Source organism: Capra hircus, chromosome 16 (genome assembly GCF_001704415.2).
Source record: "Capra hircus breed San Clemente chromosome 16, ASM170441v1, whole genome shotgun sequence".
In the NCBI taxonomy this organism is placed as follows: Eukaryota; Metazoa; Chordata; class Mammalia; order Artiodactyla; family Bovidae; genus Capra; species Capra hircus.
Window position 1 is genome coordinate 55837269 of NC_030823.1, and position 20941 is coordinate 55858209.

The 20941-nt window shown below is 34.9% G+C and overlaps 1 protein-coding gene across 3 annotated transcripts in view; it reads right to left on the bottom strand.

Annotated features, from left to right (window-relative positions):
* Positions 1-20941, bottom strand: part of RFWD2 (ring finger and WD repeat domain 2) — a 230128-nt gene that overhangs the window by 124940 nt on the left and 84247 nt on the right. For all 3 annotated transcript variants that reach the window (XM_018060630.1, XM_018060631.1, XM_018060629.1), the window contains 2 exons: positions 16439-16496; positions 2431-2545 (listed from right to left, as the gene is read on the bottom strand). In XM_018060630.1, the coding sequence (XP_017916119.1) occupies positions 2431-2545; positions 16439-16496 (173 nt within the window). The remainder of the gene's footprint in view (positions 1-2430; positions 2546-16438; positions 16497-20941) is intronic.

Sequence of the window (20941 nt, forward strand, 5' to 3'; positions counted from 1 at the left end):
GGTTATTACAGGGGAAAAAAAGGCAGGGGGGGAGATATCAATTGTACTACAAAGCAGTTTGGATACAATAGCTAACTGGTTCTTTTTATAAATTAAGACAACCCTATTACTGTGAGCTACTTAATATAACAAATACTGAAAAGACAGTTACTTTAGATATCTATTTAAAATTCGGTTTAATGTTAATCTATTCTTTCAACATTTTGACATCAATTTCTAAGTACATAAAATTCACCAGCATTCAAAAATGTATATTCTGTAGAAGATTATAATCTTTTTCTAAGGTAGCAAAACTTCTGGTCATCATACCCAACAGTTTAACACCAACTTTCAACAGAAACTATTAAAAAAAAAAATTAAAAACAATTATTTCAGTATCTGAAAGCTTAGGGATTAGATTTCACTTATCTGGTTGTGAAAAGGTAGGATTCTGTTTGCTTGGTTGGTTTTTGATCAACATCCATACATATCTTCTGGCAAATCACCTCTCCTATTCTAATTACAGATTATTCTGTAAAAGTGTATTCGGTATCTCTTTTCCATCTTCTAATGCTTTATAATTTAGCTTCTTTTTCAATTACAATTAAGAATTCAAGATATTAATCTCTTAGTTATCACTCACTTTCATAGATGAAAATAGAAGCAGGGATAGGGAGTGGGTTCTCAATTGAAAATCGAATGACGGACAATCAAACTCTTAGGTACCCGTTACAAAGAAGTTCCAAGGTCTTATTTACAGCCAAGAAAACTAGGAGAAACTTCATATTCAGCAATATGTGTAGCCAGTGTACAAATTTGATAAGTTAAATTTGAGATGCCTAAAAACTAAGACAACCATGTGTTGAGTACAATACAACCATATCTATTAAGTATAAAACTAAATTAATCTTCCTTCTGGTTTTAACTTACTAGTCTATCTTCCTATAAAGCTATGTCACCAAAATAAATTGGTTTGTGATTACCTTTACTATCCCATAGCATGCCTATGTTATAGTTACTTAAAAATTATGAATCACTAGCCTTTTTCAATCTCTCTTTACTATCTCTCTCTCTCTTTTTAATATTTGCCATTTACCTGTGGCTGTATTTCAACATCATACCAACAAATAAAATCTGAAAGGCTTAACATGCACCCTCTGCCAGTCAGAATGTAAGTCTCAGACCACTTTCAAAGTTACAGCTTCATACTATAGTGTATAGATTATTACAGAAGTTTAATAAGGGGCTTAATTCTCAGACAATACAAAGAAAACTTTCCATCTGAATGAAAACTATTGACTGTTGACTTTTAATTTCAAACACACTTATAAACAAAGCTTGGCTTTCTTCTAGCCCTCACAGGAAAAATGCCATGTGAATCTATATATTTTGCTTTTCTCCACCTCTAAACCTGAGGCAAATGTGTCCAAAGGTTCTCTCTCTATAATGTGTAGATTATAATATAACCATGCTTATTCAAGAGAAATTCAAGGCCAAATTTTTAACAACTAAGAAAATATCATACATTTCTTTCCTTGGTAATGCTCATTTTGAGCAGGTGTATTAAAAATAACATCAACTAACTGAGAATCTTATACAAAGCACTGTATTTTATATGCATCATCTACAAACCGTTAAAAAAAAAAAAAAAAAAAAAAGACAAACACCGAGCAGGGTTGGTATAAATGTCCCTTCCTCAATGGTGAGCAGAGACACCAAGAAAGGCTAAAGATCAGAGAACTAACAAAAAGGGCACAGAACTATCCTACAGCAATAAAACTATTCTATCCTATAGTATACAAACCTGCGCATAAGTTATTTCCTCTGCTTTGAACATGTTTCTATTATCCTTTTTCAGTTAACTAATACTAGCTTTGACTAAATACAACTTCCCTGAAATCCCTACAGGAATCTTCTCTTACATTTCCCCATTTTCAGCTTGGCATGGCTTCTTCACCTCCAGTTATATTAGTCAATATTCTTCTCTATTCCCTTAATGCCCTTGGCATATTTATATAACACATAATACCATGCAGCATTATTTACCTGTTGCTTCCCTTCACTAAATTTATAATACTCCTTGACAGTAAAACAAGTTCTTTCATCTTTTGATTCTTAGCACAGATGATACTGCTTAGAACTTAACAAACATTGAAAAATAGAAGGCAACTGAATGGAATTATTTTTGCTAGCTACATATTCATGGCTGATTTGTTTTTAACTTTATACAGCTCAGTATATACAGATTAAAAATTCCCAAATAGAGAAAGAGAACAAAAATAGTTATAGAAAAGCAAAGTAATCCAAGATGTCTAAGAACCTCCAAAATGCTGTGCTAGACTATGTTGAAAATAGACAATTTTGCTTTATGAATAGGACTTTTCATAAATCCAGCATAAGCTAGACATGAAACAAGAATTTGTGATATTTTAAGAATTCTTGAATATGTACCTGAGATACGAGACATCCTTGTAGAAAAGTAACATTGCTCTAAGTCTTCAAAATGAGCAGTGAGTCGTTTTCGTCTTGATGCTAATGTGCTGTTATACCAGGGCTGTTTCTTTGTCTAAGGTGATAACAAGAAAAAGACACTTGTAATTCTGAACAAAGCATACTGTTTTTTCCACAGAATATACAGATGTTTGAATAATTTCAAAAGTTCACATTAAAATAATTACAAATGGTAAAATCCTGTAGCTCTTAAGACCATATTTTTCAATTCTTATTTTAAAGGGAAAATAGGCCAATTCTATAAGAATAAAATGAGAAGCATCTTTCAACTCTCCAAATTAAATGAAGATAGAGTCCATTATAAACACCAAACTAAGAAGTTTAAGAATTTGAATATGCATCAATTGTTAGGAAATAATTACCAAAAGGGAACTAATTACTTTTCAGCATTATAGTGCAGCCCTATACATTTTGAGTAATAGGAACAGTGCTTAATTGTATAGAATAGGTATTTAAATTAGTATTTATTATTAGGTTAAGGGATAGTCAACACGTGTATACTAAATAGTTTGATATATACATTAGAAAACCAAAATAACTAAATCATGTATATATATTTAGACAACAAAAGCAAATCTGAAATATACTAGCATATGAACTCTATTAAAGTCTATAATCCTAAATATGTATCACCAACACTGCTACTTCTACTGCTAAATCACTTCAGTCATGTCCAACTCTGTGCGATCCCAGAAACGGCAGCCCACCAGGCTCCCCCGTCCCTGGGATTCTCCAGGCAAGACCACTGGAGTGGGTTGCCATGTCCTTCTCCAATGCATGAAAGTGAAAAGTCAAAGTGAAGTCGCTCAGTTGTATCCGACTCTTAGCGACCCCATGGACTACAGCCTACCGGGCTCCTCCATCAATGGGATTTTCCAGGCAAGAGTACTGGATATTAACTAGAAGGGTTTGAAAACTCTTCCATAAATGGTTTCTATTATGCTTGCAGCACATTAACAGACACAGAAATAAGCTACATAATGAGATCTTTAGATGACACAAGTTAACCAATACAACTAACTGCTAATGTATTAAGAAACACAAAGTTACTACCATGAACAAAACACTTATCTAAGTGAACTCCTGATACAAATAGATGGTTATTGTCCTCCAACTAAAAATAAATAATTTTTTTAAAGAAGAAGTATATTTTAAAGCAGTGTTTGGATCACAAGAAAAAAAGACTGTTTACCAAAAGATTAACAACCAAACAGGAAGCTGAACTCAGAGAAGTACAGGTAAACAAAAAAGAACAATGTAGAAAGAGGGCAAGGAGAGGACAGTCTGAGGACAAATATGAAAAAAGGGCAAGCACTAGATCTGGAAAACAAAAAGAGAACTTGAAAACTGGAAGACAAACCTAAAATAATTACCCCAAATGAAGGATAAAGGTCAGGAAGACAGAAAAACTTGAAAGAAAAGAAACAGGAAGGACAGAATAATAAGGTTTAAATGTGGGCACCCAGAGACCCAGAAGGGAGTAACAGATGGAAGAAGACACATTTGAAGAGCCAATGTTGATGATTTTCCAAAACTGAAAACATACATGAATACAGACAGAGAAACTATTCCTATCAAGGAAGAACAAAAAGAAATGCACAATTACACATACTAAAGCAAAACTGTGTTTCTGTCCAAGAGAGAAAGATTTTAAAATCACACAAACAGAAAAGATAATTCACTTAATAGGAACAATTAAAGAAGCAAAACACTTCTCAAAAGCAATAATAGCAGCTAGAACATCCTAAGCTTTGGTTATACTTAAAAAATGGAAAGAAAATAACCTCAATCTAAAATTCAGATCCAACAAAACTATCCTACCACAACAGAATGCTGAGCAAAATGCTTTTTCATGTGAATGAAAGCAAGGATTATCATCAATAAGCCATTTCTTTAAAAATTTCTGAAATTTTATAACTGAGAAGTTCAGTAAAACAAACTAGAAAATTGGAGACATAAAATGAAAGAGAAGCAAGGATATAGTAACCAAGCAAGTGATTTCAAATACTGTTTGTATACATTAGCTATAATATCTCATTTATGGAGTTTAAGAATAAGATAGAATAAGTACACCAAAACCCAGCATATAACTCTAAAGAGAGGGCCCAGGTACTTTTATTTGAAAATCCTACCAAATATTCATGGAAGATATAACATCAATCTTGCACAAACCTTTCAGAAAACACCTCCCCATTTGTTTCATGAGGCCAGCATATCTGTAATACCCATACCCAATGAGGATACTGGAGGAAGGGAAGGAAAAAAGAAGGGGAATAAGAACCTTCATGAAAACAAGCATCCACAGCAAAATAATAGCAAATTGATTCCAAAAACATATAAAAAGAATAACTCATCATGACTAAATGAAGTTTAGTCCAAGAATGCAGAGTTGTTTTCATATTTGAAAATCGCTCAATGCAATTCACCAAGTGGGCAAAATAAAGGAAAATAACCATATAATAATTTCAAGAGATGCATAAAAGACAAAATCCAACACCTATACATGTTAAAATTTCTCAAAAAATTAGGAATAGAAGCATACTTTCTCAGCTTTATCAGGGCATCTACCAAAATGTAGAGCTAACATGTAAGTTGAAGTATTAGGAAAGGGAGGGTAAAAGGAAAAAGAGAGGAGAGATGGGAAGGAAAGGATAAGAAAGGAGAAGGAGTGGAGGGGAGAAGAAGTAAGGGTAGGAAAAGAGAAGACACACAAAAAGATTAGAAAAGGCAAAAATGTTTTTGCTGATCACATGATTTTACACAGAATTTCATGAGAATCTACAAAACAACTAGAATTAATAAGTTTAGCGAGGACTTCCCTGGTGGTCCAGTGGTTAAGAATCTACCTGTCAATGCAGGGGACATGGATCTGATCCCTGATCCAGGAAGGTTCCACGTGCCATGGAGCAACTAAGCCTGTGCACCCTAGAGCCCAAGCTCTGCAACAAGAGAAGCCACTGCAATAAGAAACCCGGGCGCCGCAACTAAAGAGGGGCCCCCACTTGCCTCAACGAGAGAAAGCCCAGTGGGAAAGCCCAGAAAACCCAGTGCAGCCAAAAACAGATACGTGAAAATGGTTTCAAAAATTTAGCAAGATAATAAGAAATAAGGTTAACATACAAAAATCAATCGTATGTTTATATATTTACAACAAAGTAGAAAATTTTAAAATAACTGGATCAATAATAGCATCAAAAAAGAATTAGAAATTAATTTAACAGAAGCATGGAAGGCTTCTATATTACAAACACAAACACCGCCAAGAGAAATTTTTAAAAGACCAAAATAAATGGAAAGATATTCATGGACTAGAAAGTCCAATATTATTAAGGTGTTATCATTAGGGTAACTGGGCAAATGCTACATAGGCTCTCTGTTTTTGTTTGTTGATGCTTGTTTTGTTCTGACCACACAGCTTTTGGGATCTTAGTTCCCTGAGCAGGAATTGAACCCAAGCCTCCATCAATGCAAGCACAGAGTCCTAACCACTGTACCACCAGGGGATTCTCATGGGCTATCTCTGAACTATTTTTTAAAACTGTATGTGAATCTACAATTATCTCAAAATTTAAAAATCTTTACAACTGTAAAAAAAATACTTAGGAATAAACTTAAACAGAAATAAATAAAACCTAGACTCAACTCAGTATCATAATATGTCAGTTCTCCATAAGGTAATTTATGAGTTAAAGGCAGTTTGAATAAAGATACCAAGAAGCTTTTTTATGCAGCTAGAAAAACTGATACTAAAGTTCATGTGAAGAAACAAAACAGGAAAGAATTTCTGTAAAACACTGAAAAAGAGAAGCTAGGGGGCTGGGGGAATTAATTTCTATCAGACATTAAAACATAAAGAGGTGACAGTGAAAGATGAAGAGAGAAATATGTCAGCAGACAGAAGAGAAAGACCAGAAATAAATCCATATACACACAGAATTTTTGATATAAGAAAGGCTGTATGTCAAAACACACAGGGGACTTCCCTTGTGGTACAGTGGATAAGAATCTACCTGCCAATGCTGGGGATACAGGTTCAATCTCTTGTCCAGGAAGATTCCACATGCCTAGAGCAACTAAGCCTGTGCACCACAACCGTTGAGCCCATGCTCCAGAGCCCACAAGCTGCAAATACTGAGCCCACGTGAGCAACAAAGAGTAGCCCCTGGTTGCCACAACTAGGGAAAGCCCGAGTAGCAACAGAGACCCAATGCAGCCTAAAATAAAAATAAATAACAAGTGATCTGGGACAACTAACTAGACATTTGGATAAAGATAAAATTAGGTCCACACCTCAAAATGTATACCAGAATAAACTCCAAAGAGAACAGGAGTTCAAATGTAACAAACGAAATGCGACAAGAAAACGTGGATAAATCTCTACATCCTAGTTAGAGGTAGACGTTTAGAACTATGACTCAAAACCCAGAGCCAACAAAAGATTGCTAACTTTAACATAATGATTTAGAAATTCTGAACAGTTAAAAAAAAAAAAAAAAACAGAAGAAAATATAGGCAACATTTACCACAGATAAAGTGCTAATTTTCCTAATACACCGACTGCCAAGTCTTAAAAATTGAAAACAGATAAAAAGCTTTATAGAAAAAAAATAGGCCAGAAATATGAATATATAATCCACTAATAAGTATATTAATACACCAGCAGTCATATGATATTTGTTCAATCTAACTCATAATTACAGAAACACAAAACTATTCTGAGATATATTTCTCTCTTGAAAGATAAGCAAAAATTTTAGGGTAAAACTCATTCTACTAGAGAAGCTCTGAGAAAGATTCTAGGAGAGCAGACACATTCATCTACTGCTGGGGAAAGTATTCTGAGATATATTTCTCTCTTGAGAGATTAGCAAAAATTTTAAAGTAAAACTCATTCCACTAGAGAAGCTCTGAGAAAGATTCTAGGAGAGCAGACACATATACTGCTGGGGAAAGTGCAAACTGTTACAGCCCTTTGGGGAAGAAGATGATTTGGCAATATCAATCTCTGTCTGTCCATCTATCTATCCATCCACCCATCTATTCATCCATCTTTGACCCAGAAATCCCACATCTAGGAATTAATACTGAAGATACACCATCCAATGATATGAAAATATATATGTACAAATTAATCACTGCAGCACTACTTTGTAATTACAAAATAATGTAAACTACCTCTTCAAGTAACAAATTGATTAAATAGTCTTTTGCAGCTATAAAAATAAGGAAGAATTCTATGCACTTCTATAGATTTGTTTTCATGATAAACTGTTAAAAGAGCAAAGCACAGGAGAGAATCACCAGGAAACCGACCCTTTGTGTAAAAAAGAAGACATAAGAATATGCATATGCATCATGAAAGCTTGACTAATACAACTGGTTACCAGCAAAGGGTAAGAAACAATGTAGTGGGAAAAGATAAAGGATATGGAAATTGGTAGAAAGGCTGGAGGGGTGGTATTATATTGAGTACGACTTTCTATATAGCTCTGACCTTCAAAATCAGGTTAATATTTCATATTTTCAGAGAAAGTTTGTATGTAATAAAGGTAAGGGTTGGTGATGGAACACAAAGAGAAGCAAACGAACTCAACTGTATTTCAAAGAAATATTGCAGCTAATACCGATGAAAAATTAACAATCAAATCCAAGTAATTTTTGAACACACTATATTTTTGTAACTATATTCTCAGACTAAAGATATAAAGGAATTTAAATAAATATTCACCACTAGTTAGTAGATTTGCTTTCTTAGTAATTTCCATACTAGTTTATGTATGTGTGTGTATATATATATACACACACATATATATACACACACACTAATAAGACTATGACAATAAATAAAATGTATATTTTGATAATAAGAACTAGGTTTCTGTCAGAACAGGGAATTAAACAAATGGAAAGGTTCACTAAAGCTACAATGAACCCTGCAATAGTGAACTGTAATGGGAGGTCATCAGCATGAATCCACAGCTTTTATGACAGATATAAAAACACAGATATGTTACATACATAGATGATTATATAAATGATGCTCATCAATTGAATAGTAGAGAGTAATCTCAGCTGGTATGGGTTGCCCACATGGTTATTTACAGAGCTACTGACTCTTAACCTATACTGCAAAATGTATTAAATAAAGATAAATGGTATTTCATAACCATAGGCCTGAGAGTTGTTTGGGAACAGATTGCATCACTCTGTCAATATTGTTTAGTAACAATAATTGAATTTATGATTCACCTATTTCAGTGACGTCTATAAGTTAATAACTGGTCACATAACTATAATGTACTGCCTATGGGACTAGCTTAAAATAAAAGATCTGACTACAAGCCAAATTTGCACTTCCCATTACTAAGGTATTTGAAAATGTAAGCAAGTAGTCATTCTGAACCTGGAGACAAAGCAGTTCCTCTGTGACTCAGTGGTCCAAGGACAAAGAGGACTGCTTGAAATCACATCCTTTTCAACGAGTACTCTTCTTCTGCTTGGTTGTACCGTATCTATTGCCTATAATCAAGTTCCACAAGTATAAACTCCTTGATTCCTGTGAGTCCTTTCACCAAACACTTAAGGTGATTAACATGTAATTAATAAATATATAATATGTTATATATACAGATATGCATGTTTCCTAGCTCTGTCGACCAAGAAGGCCTACAAGCATTGACACTCTACGAGCAATGAGCATACTTAACACCCAAATCTTTGTTTTGAAGTATCATTCGCCATTAAAAGAAAACAGGACTTCTTGGATACATGGCTGATTACAGAACTGGGGCAAGGTAAGTACAAGATGATACTGGTATATCTTATTAACTAAGAATGTAGGAAGGTACTTAAAAAATGATAAGAACTTGAAGATCAGCTTGAAGGATTTCCAACCAGCCAAACAGGGAACAGACTGAGCTTCAAACTGATTAACAGAAAAACTTTAAATCCATGATTCCACAACCATATAAACAAAAGAGATGGAAGGAAAGATCTCTCTTAGAATGGAAATCCTAATAAATGAGGAATTATTACTCAGGCATTTAAAAAAATGAAATAATGCAATTTGAAGCAACATGGATGGGTCAAGAGTTACATTAAGTGAAGTAAATTAGAGAAAGAAAAATATCATATGATATCACTTACACATGGAATTTTTAAAATGTCACAAATGAACATATTTACAAAACAGAAACAGACTCCCAGACTAGAAAGCAAACTTATAGTTACCAAAGAGGACAGCACAGATGTGGAGGGTGTTAAATCAGAAGTTTGGGGATTAACATACACACATTACTGTATATAAAAAAGGCAAACAACAAGGACATACTGTATAGCACAAGGAACTATGCTCAAAATATTCAAAATAATCTATAATACAAACATATATATCCATACATATGCATCTTTTGCTATACGCTTGAAACAAAAACACTGTAAATTAACTATACTTCAATAAAAAATTTAAAAATTAATGTAGAAATTAAAAATTATTATTTGGGCAAAAAAAATTATTATTATTTCAAGTAAGATTCATTAATACATGCTCAAATAGGAGAAAATGGTAAATTTATAGCAAACAAATTTGGCAGGCACCACCTTAATCAAATGATCAGAGGTAATATCACCAAAATTGAGCAGATACATCATATCCAGATGTGACAGACTAACAAAGGATACCACACTGGTGGCTGTAGCATTTATGATAAAAATGGGCAATCAGAATCCAGTTATAGGGAAATATCAGACAAAATCATACTGAGGAATGGTCTACAAAATTATTAACTTACACTTCAAAAATGTCAACCTCATGTACAACTGAGGAACTAAAACAATTTAGAGGAGATTAAAGAAACCTGACAACTAAATATAACCAGTGATTCTGGATTCATTCTGGACAAAGAAAATTTTCCTTTTGTTATAAAATAATATTAGTGGCGAAACTGCTGAAATTTAAATACATTGTCTCAGATAATGATATTATATTAACATTAACTTCCTGATTTTACTAATTGTACTAAAGTTATATAAAAACTCTAAGGTTAAAAACAGGCAATTATAAAAATTCAGAGGTATAAAATAATTACTTCTGGCTTCACCTACATTATATTGACTTTTTATCAATTCTATTTCAACTATAAACATTATTTTTAAGAGTAGCAAAATAGTATATTCAACAGTTGTACCAGTCTCTGAAGCTATTCTACTATGACTGGGCATACTTATTTTTCCAGAATTTTTGCTTGTATAAATAATATTGGTATATAACTTTTAGATAGTACTTTGAATCATTCTTATAAGAAATTTATATGTTTATCACTACCAAATCACACAGTTGAATATTATTTTACATGTGAGTGGGCCATTTGGATTTATCTTTTTTCCCCATGTTCTTCATCTACTTTTTGCCTGTTGGTGCTTTTATCAAAAACATGGAATGGATATAAGAAACTTTTTTTATTTTGAAGCAATTAAACAATTAGCCTAACACATTGATAATACCTTTCCCAGTTTGGGTATAAAATTTTGTTTGTGGTACTTTCTTATACATTGTCCCCTTTCTTAATTTCTACAATTCTATTATCGTCTAAATCATTATTTAGCTGTTCTGAACTCTTACAATAAGAGATAAAATAGAAAGCCAAGTTCCAACAAATGGTTTCCAGGGTATCGCAACATAATTTACTTAATCTTTCTTTTTACCACTGATCTGTGTAACCACCTTCACCATAGGGTAAACTCTTAATTACCTTTCAGTTATATTTAAAATTTTTATTGTGCCCCATTTGTTAGAGCAGTCTTAGAATACATTAAAATAACCTATTGGGTAAACGCCCTTGTAATATACTTCTGAAGCATTCATTCTACAAATAACCATTTAAAGTCAGTTGGTCACACTCTCTACAAACCCTTAAAAATTTTTCTTGAGGTTTTTGTTTTTTTTTAAATTGGAATCACATCCAATTATGGTTATTGGTCTATTCAAATTGTTCAATTTATTAAGAGCTCTATTTTTATTAGTATGCACCAGCACCGAGTTTCCTAATCTACTCAATACTATAATAATCAATTTCAATTATATATTGAAATATCTTGTATATAATCTTCTTTTCTAATCTCTCTACATTTACCGTCTTAAGTTTTTCCCAGTTTCTTGAGTTCAATGCCTGGTTCATTTAGTTTTATTCTCATCTAAAAATGAATCCATTTAATGATTTAATTTTTAGGATAATTCTGACCAAAATTTCATACATTTTGATATATAACATTTTCAACACCAGATTTTTTTAAGTTGTTTGTAGCAAACATTTGTATACTCTTTGACACAAAGGTATTCAGAGGAGTCTTTGGTTTACTCTCTTCCAGATTGTCAAAGTAGTTGTTTACTCGAGGTTCTGATTCTGAGAAGGTAGATGGTACAATTTACCTTGTTTTAGAATCAATTCAGTTTTCTCAATGCTCCAAGATTACTAACAATATGTATATCCCTTCATACAAAGTATAAAGTGATGCAAGTACCCATTAAGCTAAGTTTGACTCATTCAACCAAAGAAAAAAATCCGGAGTCTTTATAATGACTGAGAAAGTTACACACTAAGTGGCTTCTGTCACTTACATTTCTTACCTCATTTCTATTTTTCTCCCCCTTGCTCATTCCTCTCCAGTCATAACAGATATCTGGGCTATGTCAGGCAGGCTTCTAGTGCAGGGCTTATGTACTTCCTTTCTTTCACTCAGCTTAGATCTGCCCAGAGATATTCACATAGCTTGCTCCTTTACCTCCTCTTTGTCAAAGATAACCTATCTTTATTACTATTAGTATATCTCCAACTAGACTGAAAGCTGGAGAAGGCAATGACACCCCACTTCAGTACTCTTGCCTGGAAAAGCCCATGGACAGAGAAGCCTGGTAGGCTGCAGTCCATGGGGTCGTGAAGAGTCGGACACGACTGAGCAACTTCACTTTCACTTTTCACTTTTCACTTTCATGCATTGGAGAAGGAAATGGCAACCCACTCCAGTGTTCTTGCCTGGAAAATCCCAGGGACGGTGGAACCTGGTGGGCTGCCATCTATGGGGTTGCACAGAGTTGGACACGACTGAAGAGACTTAGCAGCAGCAGCAGCAGCAGCAGACTGAAAGCTGGGTTACAGCAGGAATTTTTGTCTGCCTTGTTTTTGTTCAATAACCCAAGCCTATCTTAGTGTCTGTAATTAGAAAGCATTGAAAAAAAAAAAAAAACTGTTGGCATTATAAGTTAATATTTAAAAGCAAAGGTCCTGAAGCCATAATGCCTGCGTTAGAATATCTTAACTTCTTTGCCCTAGTTTCCTCCTTAGTAAAATAGAAAATAATAATTATAGTATGTATCTCAAGTTCTAAGAATTAAAGTAGTTAATGCTTGTAAATCACACTGAGCAATGTACATGCAATGCACAGTAGGTGGAAAATAAATGTTACCTAAGTACTAATATTACTACTTTAATTATTTCTTGAGCTATACAGTAGGCCTTCCATATCCACAGGTTCTATAAATACAAATTTAATCACACAGACAGAAAATATCCACCCCCACCAAAAGAAATTCCGGAAAATTTCAAAACACAAAATGAATTTGCAGCTGCACTGGCAACTACTTACATAGTTAGTATTCACATTGTATTTAAATTTTTTTATATAGCATTTATGTAATACTAGTTATTGTAAGTCATCATAGAGATGACAAAGTATACAGGAGGATGTGCTGCAGAGGTTGTATGCGAACACACCACAATTCATATAAGAAACCTGAGCATCTTCGGACCTTGGCATCTGCCACAGCTCCTGGAACCAATCCCTCATAGATACTGAGAGATGAGTATACTTTAAAAGTCTCCTACCATGCTTAAGTTTCAATCATTTTTTAAAAATTTCTAATAAAGTTTTGCTTTATATAAATACCTATCCTTTATATTATACCATACAAATTACTACTAGCTTGTGGGATTATACCTTTTATTATGTGAAAACATGTATCTGTCTTCTAATGATTTTTTCCTTGAATTCTATTTTGATCTGTACTTTACTTTGCCATTGTTTTTGTCATCTTCCTTACCATTCTTACATTTGCCAGGCTTATCCTCATCTACTCCTTTGTTTTCAATTATTTTTATGTCACTTTGTTTTAAGTCTGTGTTTTATAAAGAATGTTCCTAGAAACGAAGGGTAAGGACTTCGGCACAATATGTCGTATTAGTTCCTGTCCCAGAAGCCCTAGCAGGTTTTCCTCCTCAACTTCCCCCTCCTCCAGCAGATGCTAAGGTTGGAGTCTCCTGGGAGACCCAGATGACTTCACCAAAAGCGCTCCTTTACTCTGCACATGGTGACTCACGTTAGGCAGACTTCTTAAGTATTCTTTTTATTGTCTATAAATTCTTTTTAAGTTTTCTGTATGAGGACAGCTATATGTCAATGGGATTTCTAGTGGGTGGAGGTTGGAGAGACCACAGGCTTATTGTACCATCTCAAACTAAGTCTCCTTTATTACATGCAAAGAGTAAAAATTAAAAAATGAAAAAAAAACCACACACAGACAAAAACACTATTCTGAATGTCTTTTTTTTTCCCCACCTAGATTCAGTTTCTACGATTTCTAACTCACGGAATTTGCTAGAAATTCCAAATCAACGTCCTATAAATGGCAATAGGAAAAAGGCTTTCCTTGTTCCTCTATGTAGAATTTGTCAAAGCCCTGCAACCAAAGACCAATAGGAATACACCTGTAGCTGAACAAGTTTTATTACTCCTCATTGCAATGAAGAATACAGCATACTATGGGTTAAGGTAGGAAGATGTTACATATTAGGATACAGTTATAGGATACAGGCTCATGTTAAGTGATTTGGGGCAGGGTTCAAGGAAGTAAGGCTTTGCTCTGGATTGGATACTGTCAAGAAGGGGGATAATCCTGTAACTGGGTATCTTGATAAATCGTACCTGGGCAAACAGAAAACTACAGTGAGATAAAAGCCACAATTAGCAGAGATGCAGCAACTGCTTGTATTAGTCAGGATACAGGTGTGTTTGGTATTTTACATATTTTGCATAGTGATTTTTTAAATGTGCTCAGGTAAGTTTATGAACTGATCTTGATTTTTGTTTCATTTCTTCCTAGTCCCAGAGTGACTGTGTCCGATGTGGATGTTCTGTGAGATTATGTTTGAGAGGAGAACATCAAGGCCCAGCTATGAATGCCAAGCCTGTTTCCAGATTCTGCTTTCCCTCTTCAAGTTCTTAAAGATGTTTCCATTCAATTCTTAAAAATTTCTCCTGAGGGACTTCCCCGGTGGTCCAGTGGTTAAGAACTCTCCTTGCAATGCAGGGGACATGGGTTCCATACTTGGTTGGGGAACTAAAAGCCCACAGGCCACAGGGCAACTAAGTCCACATGCTGCAACTAGAGAAATTTGTGCACAAGAGACATGAGTTCACTCCCTGGTTGGGGAACTAAGAACCCACAGGCCAGTTGGCAACTAAGTCTGTGTACTGCAGCTAGAAAATCCGTGCACCATGACAGAAGACTCCACATGACACAAAGCCCCGACACAGCCAAATAAATAAATATTAAAATGAGAGAGAGAATGAGAAGCCCACACACTGCAATGAAGAGTAGCCCCTGCTCACCACAGCTAGAGAAAGCCTGTGTGCAGCAACAAAGACCCACCACAGTCAAAAAATAAAATAAATAAAACTTAAAAAAATTTTCTGCTGATATATCTCATTATGTCTTACAAAGACACCTAGATCTAGTGCATTCGTGGCTGTTCAGGCAGAGATAGAAACTTGCCAAATCCAAGCACACAATTGAAGGTAACACAGATAACACAGGATTGAAGATAACACAGGATATGCAGAGGAGTTACACAATCTAATCATAACAGTCATAGAGGCAGTCATCTAAGCAGTGGGAAAAGAGAAACACAAATAAAAGCTGTATGATATGGAAGATTTTTTTCCACTCTGATAAAAATAACTGCGCTATCACAAAAAATGAATACACAAAAAGACAAGCCTTACTTAAATGCCTTCATTTTTTCTTTTATGGAACAAAGGAGGTAAAGGATAACTGTAAGAACAATTTTAAAAATCTGAATAAGATATAGGAATTATATAAAGCACATCAATGTTAACTTCTTGAATTTTAAAATTATCCTGTGATTATACAGGATAATATTTTTGTTTTTAAAGAAACACAAATTGAAGTACATAGATAAAGGAACATTATGTCTGTACCTTACTTGAACAATCCAAAGAAAAAATTTTATGTGCATATATGTAAAAGAGAGACAGAATGAGAATGATAAAGCAAATATGATCAAATGTGAACACCTGGATTACCTGCATATAGAATATAAAGGAATTATTTTTAACATTCTTGTAACTTTTCTCTAAGTCAGAAGTTATTTCAATGTGAAAAGTTAAAAAAAACACAGTCTGGCCTCAAAATTAGACTTGACAAATACCAGCATCCCCAAGTCAGAGGTGAAGAGAGTAAAAATCAAAATAATCATACAATTAATTAAAGGAGAAGCCAGAGTTGATTTTAATAAAGCCTGTAGTTTACCTTCCAGAAAAAAGCTTCATGTTTCAACAGAGTAATAGGCAATCCATCAATAAACTATAACTGTCTTATCTCCAAGGGAAACAATGTCCTGATTACTCATAATTTGCTCTTCCACTATTTCCTTCCTCTCAAGGCCTAATGTTGCTAGCATGCTAAAAAAAAAATTTTAACTCAATCAGTAATGAACAGATATACAGCTGATTATTTACCAGAGCTATTCAAGCCCTAATCAATGCTAGAGCACACCAAACAGCTGTCTCTAGGATAGGACTCATCTGTGATTTTACAACTCAGGTGATAAGATTTATGGCACCACTAGAACAGATTGTTAGATACATCATTTACCTGAGAACTGCCACTGAAACCTGGAGGTTGGCTGTATTCTGTGGAATCAATAATACTACTGCAAAATGAAGAAAAAAAAATGTGATTTCAGTTTTTACATTCTTTTTAGCAACAGAAAAAGTAAATCTAAACTATATCATATATAAATCCAATATTTACTGTCAATAATTCGTAAGTCAAATAAATATGTATTCCATAAATTAAAAATTTAGGAAATAATCTACCCCTTCATCCCACCACCTTAAATATATCCATCTTGAAAAAATGTCAATAGGGAATAATCACAAGACAGGCATAACACAATCAAAGTATTTGCTACAACTTCATTTTCAGATAGCTGTTTCATTTTCATTTAAGTTGTTTGAACTCTAAGGAAAAGAGTACTCAGAATACTGTAAAAAGAGCACAAGTACGAGATCAAAAGCTGTGATGAACAGATCCTGTCATGACACTAGAGCTATGTGCCCTTGGACAAACCCTCACACTCACTCAGTTTCCTTATCTGCAAAATGAGATGAGTGGAGCAAGTAGCTCCATCTACAGTCACTTCAAGCTCTAAAAGCAATGTAATCATCTCTTGTGAAAGAAAACTATCAAAGGAATGGAATAAAAATGGTAGAATACCAATAATCTTTCTTTTATAATCCAAAATCTATATTCTAATTTCCTCTGCTCTCAGTTCAGTTGCTCAGTTGTGTCCAACTCTTTGCGACACCATGAACTGCACCACACCAGGCCTCCCTGTCCATCACCAGCTCCTGGAGTTCACTCAGATTCACGTCCACTGAGTCAGTGATGCCATCCAGCCATCTCATCCTCTGTCGTCCCCTTCTCCTCCTGCCCCTAATCCCTCCCAGCATCAGAGTCTTTTCTAATAATTTGCTTTCTCTATTGGTTGTTTCTATTTGATTATATTCTCTGCATTCTCCTACTTACCTTAGTAAACCCTTTTTAAGTACAGACTACCTTTTCTTCCTAAGAGTTCTACCTTACCATATCTATCTTTTCACTTCATTCTTCTTCCCCTCCCATCTTTAAATAAATTAGCCTATAAGGACTACTAACATCTGAAAATGGCATTAACATATACATCAACAATGATAGATCAACAGCTACCTACATTTTAAAAAATTCTTTCCTCTTTCTACTATGGAAATGTCTATATTTGTCCACCTTAATGAAATTAAAGCAATTGAGAGCACTAATTTCAGTATATCTCTTTACATAAATATATAAAGTCATTATTCACTTTAGTCCAATAATCACAAAAGTTATAATTAAGAGGCACTCTTAAAGAGTTCAGAGTGAATATGAATTTCACCTGTTAGCAGCTAAATGACTGGGCAGCTATTGATATTATTTGGCCTCTACCTTCTCCATCTATTAAGTGAGCAAGATATTTCAGAAAGGTGTAAGATTTATTGTGTTAATATTCCTCAGGACAATGCCAAAAAATGATGGGTAGTCAATAAATTTTATTCTATTAATAAAATTTGTCAATAACATTCGAACTTATGTTTTCAAAAATTTAATAAATCAGAAGGAACTGTTCTCACAGTACTCCAACACATAATAATAGACACTCATTGGTTGTGTTCTTAACCATTCTTATAATAAGACTCACTTACAAGACCCTCAAAGCATCTACACCACAAATTAAAGAATTAACAGGATCTGGTAATTAATTTTCTCTGGTGAAATATAACCAATGCCTACTTTCCTTGAACAGGGTCATGAACTGATACGACAAGAGCACATGCTATTTTCAGAATACTCTACACAGGGACTAATACGGCTAAAAATGAGGAGATGCCAGGTATTTAAAATCTGTGCTCCTTCCACTGATGAAACCCAATCCCCTATTTGTATAAACATTAATGAAATTATGAAGCTTCACATTTAGAGGATGATAGAACAGAACTTTTTCTAGATAATATTTTATGGGAATGTAATTCAGACTTCTTTGATTGCAAGCTGGAACATGATACTGATATCTTAAGTGTGCATAGTGAAAAACACTACATTTCAAATACATGCCTAAAACTAGTACTGATCAGGGTTTCCCTGGTGTCTCAGAGGTAAAGAATCAGTCTGCCAATGCAGGAGACACAGGTTCAACCCCTGATCCAGGAGCAAAGAAAACTAGGTCCATGTGCCACAGATACTAAGCCTTGCTCTAGAGCCCAGGAACCACAGCGACTGGGCCCCTGTGCCACAGTTACTGAAATCCATGTGCCCCAGAGCCCATGCTCTGCAAGAAGAGAAGCCGTGCAGTGAGAAGCCCACACGCCACAGCCAGAGAGGAGCCCCCACTCGCTGCAAGCAGAGGAAAGCCCACCGAGCACTGAAGGCCTAACACAGCCAAACATAAATGAACAAAGTGAAAAAAAATAATAGTACTCATCAGAAAGAATTGAAATTACAGGGTTTAAGTGATATGTCAGTAACAATCACTGCAGAATTTGATATTTAGTTTCTATTAGATCTTAATTTTATTCACTAAGAAAAATGTATTAACGCATGCAAAACTGCAACAAGCAATCTGAAGAAATAAATCCCTTTAATTTTGCTTTTTAAATGTGTGTGTGTGTGTATGTGTGTATAAAGTAAACGTGATTAGATGATAATATTAGAAAGCATTGACTGGGCTGGTTCCTCTTGATTCTGGTACAATTCTGCTTCTTACCTCCAAGTTAGCCACAATCTACAGATGATGATAAAAACAACAATATTTCAAATCCCTTATGATTATACAGTGGCAGTGAGAAATAGATTCAAGGGACTAGATCTGATAGATAGAGTACCTGTTGAACTATGGATGGAAGTTTGTGACATTGTACAGGAGACAGGGATCAAGACCATCTCCATGGAAAAGAAATGCAAAAAAGCAAAATGGCTGTCTGAGGAGGTCTTACAAATAGCTGTGAAAAGAAGAGAAGTGAAAAGCAAAGGGGAAAAGAAAAGATATTCCCATTTGAATGCAGAGTTCCAAAGAATAGCAAGGAGAGATAAGAAAGCCTTCCTCAGCAATCAATGCAAAGAAATAGAGGAAAACAACAGAATGGGAAAGACTAGAGATCTCTTCAAGAAAATTAGAGATACCAAGGGAACATTTCATGCAAAGATGGGCTCAATAAAGGACATAAATGGTATGGACCTAACAGAAGCAGAAGATATTAAGAAGAGATGGCAAGAATACACAGAAGAACTGTACAAAAAAGATCTTCATGACCAAGATAATCATTACGGTGTGATCACTCACCTAGAGCCAGACATCCTGGAATGTGAAGTCAAGTGGGCCTTAGAAAGCATCACTACAAACAAAGCTAGGGGAGGTGATGGAACTCCAGTGGAGCTATTTCAAATCCTAAAAGATGATGCTATGAAAGTGCTGCACTCAATATGCCAGCAAATTTGGAAAACTCAGCAGTGGCCACAGGACTGGAAAAGGTCAGTTTTCATTCCAATCTCAAAGAAAGGCAATGCGAAAGAATTCTCAAACTACCGCACAACTGCACTCATCTCACATGCTAGTAAAGTAATGCTTAAAATTCTCCAAGCCAGGCTTCAGTAATACATGAACCGTGAACTTCCAGATGCTCACAAGCTGGTTTTAGGAAAGGCAGAGGAACCAGAGATCAAATTGCCAACATTCGCTGGATTATTGAAAAAGCAAGAGAGTTCCAGAAAAACATTTATTTCTGCTTTATTGACTATGTCAAAGCCTTTGACTGTGTGGATCACAATAAACTGTGGAAAATTCTGAAAGAGATGGGAATACCAGACCACCTGACCTGCCTCTTGAGAAATCTGTATGCAGGTCAGGAAGCAACAATTAGAACTGGACATGGAACAACAGACTGGTTTCAAATAGGAAAAGGAGTACGTCAATGCTGTATATTGTCACCCTGCTTATTTAACTTCTATGCAGAGTACATCATGAGAAACGCTGGGTTGGAAGAAGCAAGCACAAGCTGGAATCAAGATTGCCGGGAGAAATATCAATAACCTCAGATATGCAGACAACACCATCCTTATGGCAGAAGGTGAAGAGGAACTCAAAAGCCTCTTGATGAAAGTGAAAGAGGAGAGTGAAAAAGTTGGCTTAAAGCTCAACATTCAGAAAACGAAGATCATGGCATCTGGTCCCATCACTTCATGGGAAATAGATGGGGAAATAGTGGAAACAGTGTCAGACTTTATTTCTGGGGGCTCCAAAATCACTGCAGACGGTGAATGCAGCCATGAAATTAAAAGACGCTTACTCCTTGGAAGGAAAGTTAAGACCAACCTAGATAGCATATTCAAAAGCAGAGACATTACTTTGCCAACAAAAGTCTGTTTAGTCAAGGCTATGGATTTTCCAGTGGTCATATATGGATATGAGAGTTGGACTGTGAAGAAGGCTGAGCGCCGAAGAATTGATGCTTTTGAACTGTGGTGTTGGAGAAGACTCCTGAGAGTCCCTTGGACTGCAAGGAGATCCAACCAGTCCATCCTAAA